This window comes from Buceros rhinoceros, unplaced genomic scaffold (assembly GCF_000710305.1).
Source record: "Buceros rhinoceros silvestris isolate BGI_N320 unplaced genomic scaffold, ASM71030v1 scaffold21931, whole genome shotgun sequence".
NCBI classification, from domain to species: Eukaryota; Metazoa; Chordata; class Aves; order Bucerotiformes; family Bucerotidae; genus Buceros; species Buceros rhinoceros.
The window spans coordinates 1-12,142 of record NW_010392817.1 but is presented as its reverse complement, the minus strand read 5'-3'; the positions used below and the strand labels follow the sequence as shown (position 1 = coordinate 12,142).

The following is a 12,142-nucleotide window of genomic DNA, read 5'->3' as shown; positions in this document are numbered from 1 at the left end:
GCTCGCAGAAGGGGGTTTTGATGTGCCAAGGCACGCTCCGGCATACCTAGCCGTGCTCGCAGGTGTGGAGCCCCTGACCTACAGCGTGGGCTTCTGAAGGCTGTAGAGAAGCAGCTAAGGGCTGGTTCCCTCTGCTTGCGGTGCAGCTCTTCATCGGACAGCAGAGAGGGGAAAAGAAAAGCCAGAATATGCCGTATGGGGGTACAGAGGTGTAAAGGGAAAGGATGTAAGAGGACTTAGACCAAGATACGGAAAAGGGGGAGGCTGGAGGACCTTCCTGGGGGAGGAGGAGGTTCTGGGGTTGGAAACAGCGGCAGACCTACCCAGTGCTCACACCTAGCCACAGCGTCCCCCTGTCCTAAGGCCACTGCAGCGTTGGTGCATTGCCCCCCTGCTCTGTTTCATGCAACATAAGGAGACATCGAATAACCAATCCCCTCTCAGGAGCAGCAGCACTAGCAAGGCCATGGGCTGCACCAAGGCCTGGAGAAACGCGGGTCTGTGGGAAACCACTCAGAGGTGTTTTCTGGTCAAAGTGTGCCCAAGCCTTGTTTGCCCCCAGGATAAGACCCCTCATCGCTGGTGTTGCTACCTACTTCGTACAGCTGCTGCCTCCGGCACTTTGTGAGGGCAGTGCGGGGCAGGGGAGCGATGGAACATCCTGTTCTACCCTCACTGTGGGGTTAGCAGCTCCCTGTACACACAGGGTACCAGCCAGCACAGCCACTGTCCAGGAAGCCATGAGGATGGAGACCTCCCTATGGTGAGGAGGCACCTGGGGTGCTGCCGGGCCTCTCAGAGAGCCGGTGAGTGGATGGGGCAGCCTGGAGTGATCCTGCCCTGGCACAAATCCTGCATGCAGTGAGGGCAAAGCCGTCCCATCAGTCACTCAGCTGCCTCCATCTTCCCTTTTCCTGCTTGCCCCTGACATTCTTCAGCCTGAGGTTTGCAGAGGTGGCTTGGGAGGTCCTCCTCCCTCTGTCACGGCTCTTCTCCCCTCAGCGTGACCTCTGAGACATGCCCACATGGCCAGTGTGCCAGCTGGGCTGCAACCTCTGAACACCTTTTCCTTTACTCACCGCCTTGTTTGCAGTAACTCCCCTTCACCCCCTCCAGAAAAGGTCATTCTGCTCTGCACCCCCTTCCCATCCCACTGCTCTGCAGTCCTGGGCTCTGCAGACGTCACCGGGTGCATCTGCTTTGCACCAACATCTGCTGCCCATGCTTCCCCTTAGCTAACACTAATGGGAATATGCCGGTGTGTGGACGTTGCCTCTGCAGGAGGTTGGAGCAAGGCTTAGCATGCCCTGGGGCACATCTATGAACACCAAAACATTCAGTTTTCAGGCACTTACTCCCCGGTGGCATTTTGCAATTAGTTTTCCATCCCACCTCATTAATGATAACAAATGTTTATACAGCTCTGAGAAAATACTGCGTCTCTCAAGATAAACACGTTGGGAGAACGCGATGCAATTCTTTTGGATGAGCACACGCCAAGATTAACAGTGCACAACAACGCTGGAACAAATATCCCAACCCTGCCCCTGCTCTGGTGAGAAACAGCATGAAGTCGGCTGAGATGCACGTCTACGAACACAGTGAGCAGGGGCCTGACTAGTATTTAGCAGAAAATCCAGGTTGTAAGCACGGGGCCTCTCCCACCAGGCTGTTACTCTCTACAAAATAATATGCAGCACGTTAAATGTCCCCAAGTTTCTCTACTGCTCAAAGCAAAGAGCCGTGGCATTGCCCCAAAGCCCGAACGTCCCTTTGGGAACGGAGAGTCCCGATGCCTCCTGGAAGCTATGGAGCTCCCGTCTGCACCAACATTTCAATGACCCGGCAGCACATGGCAGGCGACACCGCAGAGCTGAGCACTTAGCAGGAGGAGAGGAAGGAGAGGGCAAAAGGATTCAGCCAGATGACAAAACACTGAATGGATTCAAGAAAAAAATGGATGAATGGATCAAGAAAAGCATCAAAGAAAACCACCAATGCCATGCTTGTCCCTCTGCAACTTGAATTACCTGGTGTGGTGACCCTTCAGCTCAATGGGAGGATGCTCTTGTCCCTCTCATTTCCTGGTAAGTGCCCGTTTTATAGTCCTCCCCCAGAGGAGGAGCCTGGGGCCAGTTGCTTCACACATTGGCACCTGTGGCATTTGGGAGACAGGAATTTCCTTGAACTTTGGCAGTTATTGTCCTAAATCTTTTTTTTTTATTATTTATTTCCTGAAACCAGGGGGGGTTTCCCTTCTGTTCGGCAGAGAAAAACCACCCCTCCTCATCTATTCCCCCCACCCTCTCAGTCCCCGGAGGCTGATGTCATCACACTTGAAATTCAGTTGCAAAAAAACAAAAAGCAAATTGCCTTTCAGAAGCATATATAAACCCCGACACCGAAGCACCTTCCAGACACCACCTCTCCCATCCCTCGAATAGAGCCGGGCACTGAGCAGTGGCAGCAGCATGGTCTACGTAACCCTACAGGTAACTCCTTCTGCATGGGCAAAACTTACTCATCTCTCAGCTGTCCTTTTTCACTTTAAGGAGATAATGTCGTTTTCCGGGCGGTTCTGAGTGGTCAGAATTGTTGTGCCGTTAGGTGGGAACCTGCCCCAACACTAACAAACTCCGATGGCTTTCGCAGACGCTGTGTTCGTAGTTACTAACCTGCTCCTTCCCTGCCTGTTCCTTTTCTGGGTCCCAACCATGTTTTGTGGGGTGGTGGGGGGTTCGTTGGGACATTCTGGGCGTTTTGTTCTCCTTGTGTCTGCTCCGAGCTGCTCCTGCTCGCAGCCATACAAGGGTTTCATGGTAGGGCTGAAGGGGCTGGGCTGCCCCTTCCTCTGTGCTGCTTTATTTCCCTGGCTGTTCTTGGCACGGCTGCTGGACCGAGCTTTGGAAAACAGTTTTTGGGGTTTTTTTTCTCCTTTAAATGCGTAGTTAGTTTCAATCCTCTCGTTTGATCCCTGTGCGTCTGACAATGCCCCTTAATAGGGCTCTGAAACAGCTCGGGCAGCTGAGGTGACAAGTGCTTTTTCTCTGTCTTCACCCTAGAAATCCCAGAAGATTTTGGCAACCTCCCGGCAAGTTCACAAAACTGCTGCTCACGGTTTGTATCTCTCTACACACCAGCGTTCTTACAGGACATCCCAAAATATTCGTGTCGTTGCCGGTTTGAAAAGTGCTGGGCTAAGGGTGCTGAGATAAGGCGCTCAAATTCCTGGCAGATAAAGTGCGCTGGGGGTGGGGGGTGGTGTGGTGATTGCTGCCCTCGGTTGCTAAGGATGGAAGGAACAGGCGGTTAAAATACTGATGGCTAAAGCAGAAACTTCACCTGATTTGGAAGCAAACCTTCCACACTCAGCTGTTTAAATCCAGACATAAAATACAGAGATATTTACATCGCCGCTGCCGTCACATCGCTCGTAACTCCTCTGTTTGTCCTCCTTGATCACCCCTGACCTTGCTGCTCCGAGTGCCCTGTTCCTCGTCCTCCGTCTGTCACAGCCAGTGTGCTGCTCCTCCGGCATGGCGCGGCGCAGCACAGCACAGCCCCGGCGCCTCGGCTCCAGCCAAACCCAGCAGAACGCGGCTGTGTAGACGCTTTGTCTACATTTGTCTGTTAACTTATTTTTAAATGAGTTACTAATAGAGTAAATGCAATGAATATTACTAGGTGAGCAGTGGAGAGCAGGAGAAGTAATAACAGTAATAATAATATTTATAATGGTAGTGATAATAATAATAATCCACCAGATCTATTTAGTCTTGGACAGAGATTTTTTTTTAGTAAGTTCTGCAGCACAGCTGCCAGGACAAAACCACGGGAGTCATGAAACGCTTTCAACTGAAGGGTTAAAAAATATCGCTGCTGAGCGAAGTGACAAAGAGCGCTTGGTGACGGGAAGGAAGCCATCAGGACCTCTCGGCACGCTGCGATCCCAGCAGATTGCCCCCAGCCTCTCCTAGCTAGTCTGACTGCACCCCTTCCTCCTCCTGGAGGGTGTTGGTGCCGTCGTCTGCGGGAGGCTGAAGATGCTCTCGGAGGACACAGGGGTTTGTCAGCAGACGGTTTCCAACCTGCTGAGCGCTACGGATGGATTCCGTAGCGATGTATTTCCCAGAGCTGCTGCGAGGGGCGAATTCTCTGCCGGTGAGTCACGGCCATGATGACATTCTCAGCTGTGTTTACACGTGGGCTTCAGACTCCTGGGCTCTAGGTGAGCCCGGATGGGTCGGCAAGCAAACTGTGAGTCAGCAGGCGTGACATTTACGGGTGAACACTAGTGAAAGCCGGAACGGTCACTTGTTTAACTGGGTAATTTTCTGTTTAAAAACAAAGTGTCATATGTACCTGCTGGTTTTGATGAGGTTTCCTGTACGCTGTTGAAGCAAAGTAGTTCTGTTTTCTTGCTCCACTCATCTTGACTTTTCCACGTGCTTATTGTCATCGTGACATTGATGTCACCTTCTCTCTAGGTCCCCCCGGCCCCCTATATATGGATTTGCAATCACGCAAATGTTGGCTGTGCTGAACTTTACGCTTCTCCTGCTCTCACGGGCACTCTCAAATAATGGGTCGTAATAATTATAACTCCATGAATTATAAATTCATCAAAGCAATTGGTCACTAAATTACCAAGTGGAATGGTCCCAAACTGAGTATTTTTGGCAGAGTTTTAACATCTCCAAAGGTTTGTGCTGGCAGTTTGTGCTGCCAGCTCTGGCTTACCCGTCAGAAACGCAGGCACTGATTTTGCCTGGGGAAGCTCCATGCGTTGCTTCTTGTCCACCAGCAAAAGTGCTTTCAGAGGGCGGAATAGCTTCCCTTCAAACACCAAGCTCAGGAGATCTTCTTCTTTAAGGCTCTCCTGAAGCATGGGCTGGATCCTCCAAGAAGCTGAGCTCAGCTGTGAAAAAACCCATGAAGGATGTGTTTTTAAAGTGACCTTTGGAGTGCATGGGTCTTAAGAGCTTTGCTGGATGAGTCAAGACACCTCTGTGCCTTGTAGGAGCAAACTTCTGGATAAATCCAGGCTTTGGCTCTGCTCCTGCTTGCCAAAGAGTCGAGGAAGCTGTAGGAAGTTTGTTTCTCTGTGATCCACTCCCGTCCTGGCACCGCCGGTAATGCAGCAGGGACCTGCTCTGCCTTTTCTCCAGATAAAGGGACATAATTTGTATTGACCCCCCAAAAGGTGGTTGCTTGAAACCCAGAGTGAGGGGATGCGGCTGAGCCCTGAGACTGCTTCACTTGAACCTTCTTGAAGCCATCCCAGGAGGTGCACAGAGCTGTCCTTCACGGCATGTGAAGGCCATAGGATGTGCTGCAGGCCCTCGAAAACCCACGGAGAGGGACAGGATTCACACCAGCCTGCTCGCCTTGGGCTCCTTGTGCTGGCGGTGGGGGAGAAATGACATGTTCCCCCCAGAGAAGACACTGGTCCCCTCTGCAGGATCACCTCTCCACTGTGTGTACGGGGAGCCTAGGGCGATGGTGCTCCTCTCCTAGACTCTGCCAAGTGCCTGAAGCCACAGGAGGTGACTCTGGGCCCAAACGTCATTCTCAGGGAGAGGCTCACAGCCTGGGATAGGACAGGGAAGCCCTATGTCACCTCCCAGGGCTGTAGGGCTGTGAGCAGCTGTGTGACCCAAGAGACATCTGGGCAGGTCCTGCCCTCTCCAGCTGCCTTTGCCCTTTGATAAATTTGGTGAGACCAGAGAGTGAAGACTTGTGAGCCGTCAGCACGTGGCCCACATGTGTCCTTACGCCCTGCCCTCTCTCTTGGTGCTGCAGTGGTGGCCAGGAGTGCTCCAGAGGAGACTGTGACCAGTAGCTTTGCCTCCTTCATCCGTGAAGTTCGACCCGAGCACTTGTCCAAGACCGTCCGTCACAGAAGCAAGAGGATGATCCTCGACAGCATTGGGGTCGGCCTTGTGGGCAGCACGACCCACGTGTTTGACCTTGCTCTGCAGTACTGCCGGGTAGGAACCGCCCCGTATTTCCATGCAGTTATGTGTTCCCCACCCTGACACCACCACCACGACGTAGGACATGTGCCTTGCAGTGGAGGGGTGTTCTGGAATCCTGAATTTCCTCCCTTTCACAGGAGCTGTACTCGTCTGTTGCCGTGAGCTCTGTCTATGGCAAGCCTGGCGTAAAGCTGTCCCCCACGCTGGCTGCGTTCACCAACGGAGTTGCGGTAAGGCAGGCTCTGCCAGGAGAAGCTCTGCTTTGTGGTGCCTTCAGAGACACTGGTCGGTGTTACAGGAAGCAGACTGGGGGCTGGGAGGGGTGATGGGGGACAAGAAGTCATGGGCTCCTCTGTAGTTTTGCCCACTGCTTTCAGGGGGACCAAACAGCCACCATGGGGTGGATGTGGTTAGAGGGAGCCTCACCAGTACTAGCAAGGACCCTCAGCTCCCAGCCCCCTGCTCCAGCACGTCCTGATCTCCATTTCTCTGGCAGACTCACTCCATGGATTTCGACGATACCTGGCACCCTGCTACTCACCCGTCAGGGGCTGTTCTGCCAGCTCTTCTGGCGGCTTCCCAGATGCTACCTCCAAGCACCAAACCCAACGGCATGGATTTCCTGCTGGCGTTTAATGTGGGCCTGGAAGTGCAAGGAAGGCTCATGCATTTCTCCACGGAGGCTCACAACATTCCAAAGAGGTAAATCTCTTCTTCACCCGGTAGGAAGAGGGTTGGTGAGGCTGTTAACTGCCTGGCTCAGGGTTTCAGAACGTTCAAGTCCAGCTGGACTCGGGATTAGGATCAGCCCTACTGAGGGCCAAATGATGAGGCACCACATATTCAGTTGGTGACCTCCAGTGACCTTGCCTCAAAAATAACCGTCAGGAGGACTACCACTGAGTCTGCAGCGCCATCCTGTAAACTAACCAGGGCAAGAGCACAGGACAGGCAGTGGCCCTCGGCCGTGCAGATGGCTCGATTGTGGGCACAGTCCCTGTGCCAACTGCCATTCCCCAGGCTGTGCCCTGGTGTGAGCCAAGGAATAGCATCAACCAGGAACTGTTCCCTGTGACATGTTGGATGAGACCACCTTGTTTGTCCAGGGGCAGAAAGGTTGGCTGAATGGACACAAGCCATGCCACCTGCTCTTAGGGAAAACTGGGAATTGCTTTCTGGAGATGCTGAGCTCGCTCTGTTGCCTCCAGTGAAGTTTCAGATAGATGCTTAGCTCTCAGATGGCTGCATTTTGAGTTATGCAAATCCCACCTGCTCCAGAGCGATGACGGATTTCCACTGGCTGACTTGGCAGTCCCTTTCCAGTCCCATGGGCAGGTCTGGTAGGTGAGGGGCTTGGGCGTTCCCTGTACCAAGCAGGCAGGGATGCTCATATCTGTGATTTCTCCCTCAGGTTCCACCCTCCCTCGGTGGTCGGTACCTTGGGCAGTGCTGCGGCCACTGCCAAACTGCTCTCCCTCAGCACAGCCCAGTGCGCACATGCCTTGGGCATTGCTGCGTCGCTCGCGGGGGCCCCCATGGCAAACGCTGCCACCCAAGCCAAGCCCTTGCACATCGGCAATGCCACCCGCCTGGGCTTCGAAGCAGCACTGCTGGCTGCCCGAGGGATGGAGGCCAACCCCTTAATCCTGGATGACATCCCTGGTTGCTCTGGATTCAGTGTTTTCTACAGCATCTATCAACCCAAACCGCTGTCCACACCAAGTGACCATCACGAGTTCCTTTTGGAGAAGCAGGATATTGCATTCAAGCGCTTCCCAGCCCACCTGGGGATGCACTGGGTGGTGGATGCTGCCTTGTCTGTCCGGAACCTCTTCATCAACTATGCAGGGTCCTTCTCTCCCTCGTTGATCCGCACCATTGTGCTGAAGATCCCGGTGTCCAAGTACATCAATCGTCCTTTCCCCAGCTCTGAACACCAGGCTAGACACTCCTTCCAGTTCAATGCCTGTGCTGCCCTGCTGGATGGTGAAGTGGGCCTCAGCTCCTTCAAGGAGAGCAGCATCCACCGGCAGGAGCTGAGGGAGCTGCTGGACAAAGTGGTGGTGGAGCATCCTGAAGATAACGTGGCCAACTTTGACAAGATGTATGGAGAGGTGGCACTGCTCCTGCACAGCGGGGATGTCCTGACAGGCAAATGTGACACTTTCTATGGGCACTGGAGGAAGCCTCTGAGCAAAGAATCGCTCCTGAAGAAGTTTCGATCCAACGCTTCTCATGTGCTTCCAGAAGAAAAAATAGAAACCATCATCACTATGGTGGAGAACCTGGAGAATCTGTCAGACAGCTCCCAGCTGGCCTGCAGCCTGTGAGGGAACAGCAAGCGGGTTTTTCTTAAGGGCCTTGCCCCGGTGAGACTCTGATTCCTTTCTTCATTGGTGCTTTACTATTGATCTCCAGTGACGGGAAAGTTCCCACCCCCTGAAGTCCAAGTAGACGCTTCAATACCGAAGGAGTCCCTGAGGCAGGAGACATGTCTGTGTCAGCAGTTAGCACACAGATTAAATGTCAACTCATGGCTGATGCTGTCTGAGTAGGTGAAAGGCCACCACAAATACACATGAGAAAATAATAATCCCGTGGAAATCTCTGGGAATCCTGGGGTAGCATCTGGAAGCTGCTTCCCGTGTCTAGGTATTTTTTAAAGCTGAGTTGGAAGGTTTTTTTCTGTGCGAAACACCTAACCGCTGAGTCTGGGAAGAAGAGGAAATTCAGCTGCAAAATGGGTGCTTTTCTCAGTGCTCTTCCGGGCACTTTTCGGATCACGGTTAGTTAGTCATGCTGGCCAGATGGAAAAACTATCTGTTACAGCCCTGCCTGCAGGACTCTCAGGCAGAAAGGGATTTTTTTTTCTTTTCCACTAAATCCTCCCATTTTGCCAGCGCTGGGGAAGCATTTGTCACTTCTCGGTGTACAAGGGATGGTTCAAGGACCCCTGAAACCTCTATGTCTCAACCGAGGCAATTGGTAGGTGAAGAACACCAGCCCGCACCTTCATCCCACGCCTTGCGTGAGGTGGTCCTGCCAATCCCAGGGCTGTGCCACATTATCCCTCCCGGCTTCGCGCAGGTCGCCCAGGCACCTATTCTGAGCTGGCTCACCAGAGGTGGTCTCTACTGCCCGTGCAGAGATGGGCACCTCTGGATGGTGACCCAGGCACATACATGCTGTGATGGCTTTGGAAAATTCCTGTTTCTCTCCCCTGGGAGGAGGGGAAGCTTGCGAGACTCAGTTCGTGACTCCTCTTCCCAGCTGGGTGACATTGGTTCTTGTGCTCCTGAGTAGCCATTCCCCGAAAGGCTCTTACCCTGCATCCTTCCCGAGCAGTGAGATGGAAAACTACCCAACGACCCTCTGTACCTTCAACAAACACTGTAGTTGCTGACCAAAGGACTTGTTTCAGGCGCGGAACCTGTTGCAGAGGTGAGGGTTGCCTTCTGCCAGGGGGTCTGAGATGGGGCTAGACAGGCAAGAAGGGATGTGGGCCGGTTCCTCTTCAGCTTGCTGGTAGTGGTCGGTGCAGAGACCAGCCTGTTCGCCCACCTGTTGATCACTCTCATACTGTCTCATGTATTCACACTGACTCTTTCTGAATAAAGAACTGAAGTAAATCTGTTTTGTGCCTCAAGATTTACTGTTGCATCATGCAGACCACCAGGTTTTCACTTTGGATCCGAGCACAGGCAGTACAGAGGCTTTTCTAGTGCATGGGGAACCCATCCAGCAGAGCTCGGACAGGGCCAGCTGAAGGGCTGGCCTGTGGCCAGTGGCCAGTGATTTCTCCAGAGTTATCTGTTTACACTGAGCCCTTCAGGCTCCTGTTTTTCCTGATGTGAACAATCAGCCAGCAAAGCCTGGCTGTGGTCACACACTGTCTCTCCACAAAGCTTCCCCGTGTTTCTCCATTAAGCAGCAGATTTCAAATATTTGCTAAGTTTCCATGACAAGCATCTAGTTTCCCTTGGTTTGAGTCAGGTGTGAGATCACCAAAATCATCATTCCGTGTTTCACAGCCCAGTGAAGTGGAAACCCAGAGCCAGAGCCTTCCAGGCCAGCCGTTAGCTCAGCGTTAGTCAAGGGAACCGCTATGGGAGTCAGGAACAAGATGGGCTTCTCTGGAGGCAATGATGCCTCTAAGCGGATTATCGGTGGCTCTGACACTTGTTCCACTGAGGGCATCTCCATGCCTTCTGCACAGTGCTGCAGCTACGCCGTGTAGCAGCAGAGCTGAGCAGGAGAGGAGGAACCTACCACCTCTTACCTGCTGGGGCTGGGGAAGAGAAAAAGAGCACAAGTTGGGCTTCAGGTGACGCTTCATCCCAGCGATCCAGAAACCCCTCTAAGCCTCCTTCATGCCTTGCTGTCCCATCAGATGCAATCCTGACACCTTTCAGTGGGCCATGCATAAAATCAGGAAGGGAAGGCACAGGAAGGGTCCAAGTTTCCTTTTGTTGGGCCTCTTCTCCAGTGAAGCAGTGAGTGGTTGTCCTGGTTTTGGCTGGGACAGAGTTAATTTTCTCCCTAGTAGCTGGTACAGTGCTGTGTTTTGGATTTAGTGTGAGAATAATGTTGATAACACACTGATGGTTTAGTTGTTGCTAAGCAGTGCTTATCCAAAGTTAGAGATTTTTCATGCGGTTCAGTGCTGTGTTTTGGATTTCCTGTGAGAATAATGTTGGTAACACACCGAGGGTTTAGATGTTGCTAAGTAGCTCTCATCCTAAGTCAAGGCTATGTCATCTCATGGCTGACCAACAAGAAGGGGCACAAGGAGCTGGCGGGGGGTGGATGGGTGGGGAGGGGATATTCTCCACCACAGGACGCCATGTCCAGTAGAGAAACTGGGGGGAGCTGGCTGGGGGCAGATCACTCCTCGGGCATTGGTCAGTGAGGGTGAGCAATTGCATTGTGCATCACTGTTGTCTTCTCTTGGGTTTTATTTGTCTCTTTTTTTGATTATGCTCCTTTTCATTACTTTAATAATTATTATTCTAGTATTTTATTTTTATTCTTCTGTTATATTTTTGTTATTAAACCTCTCTTATCTCAACCCACAAATTTTACAATTTTTTTATTCTCCTCCTCACCCCGCTGGGGGAGGCGGTGGTGGGTGCAGTGAGTGAGCAGCTAGGCTGGACTTAGCTGCTGCCTGGGGTTAAAACACAGCAGTGGCTTTTCCAGAGCATCCAGGAGCTGAAGGCGTACCTGAGAGTTTTTTCATTCATGGCATTTCCTCTGAAAGCTCAGGACCCTGAAAACGCCGCCAGTATTCCAGCCCAGGAAAGTGTCTCACTCGTATTTCCAGTCTCGAACAGCAAATGTTTCATATCCGTAACTAGTTAAGACCAAACCCCTGGCAAGGGAAGCGAGGCCTTAAAAGAGCCAAAGGAAAAAACAGCCTGTGAAAATTACAGACCAGCTTGTGTGACACGGAGGGTAATATGGTGCCACCAGAGTCCCTGACTTCTCCTCTCAGGCTGAATAAGAAAAGAGCTGTTGTGCTTTTCTCTACTGCGGTTCCAAGATAAATGACACTTATAATTAAGACAAGGAAACATTTCTCCACAAACATGTTTAGAGCAGCAAGCTCGGGATGAAAGGACACTTGCAGTGCAGAGCTAGGCAGGATCTGTGCTAGTAATTAATCCATCGATATCTGCAGTCCCTCACCAGGAATTAATAGAATCGCAGAGTCACAGGATTGTTGAGGCTGGAGAAGCCCTTGGAGCCCCTCCAGTGCCCGTGTCCCCCAGCAGCGCCAGGTCCCCCCTGCCCCCTGTCCCCCAGCAGCACCTCCACACGGCTGGGAACCCCCTCCAGGGATGGGGGCTCCCCCACTGCCCTGGGCAGCCTGCGACACACCGGCACAACCCCAACGAGACAGAACCCCTGTCCCTCAGCAGCACCTCCACACGGCTGGGAAACCCCTCCAGGGATGGGGACTCCACCACTGCCCTGGGCAGCCTGGGCCAGGCCGGGACAACCCCAATGGCACAGAAATGGCTCCTCAGGGACAACCTCAACCTCCCCGGGGGCAGCTTGAGCTTGTTCCTGGGTAGAAGGGCTCTGCGGGCACAAGCACTGGCCAGTGGAGAGCGAGGGAAGCTGAGGCAGGGCCGGTGGGGGCAGAATGCCGTTGTCAGCCC

At 52.7% G+C, this 12,142-nt stretch overlaps 1 protein-coding gene across 1 annotated transcript; it reads left to right on the top strand.

The window, feature by feature from the left end:
• The first annotated feature begins 2,471 nt into the window (after positions 1-2,471).
• LOC104500918 (cis-aconitate decarboxylase-like) lies at positions 2,472-8,308 on the top strand. Its single transcript, XM_010144648.1, has 6 exons — positions 2,472-2,492; positions 3,063-3,117; positions 5,803-5,990; positions 6,116-6,208; positions 6,475-6,680; positions 7,390-8,308. The coding sequence occupies exons 1-6, from the start codon at positions 2,472-2,474 to the stop codon at positions 8,306-8,308; spliced, it is 1,482 nt and encodes a 493-aa protein (XP_010142950.1).
• The last annotated feature ends 3,834 nt before the right edge of the window (positions 8,309-12,142 follow it).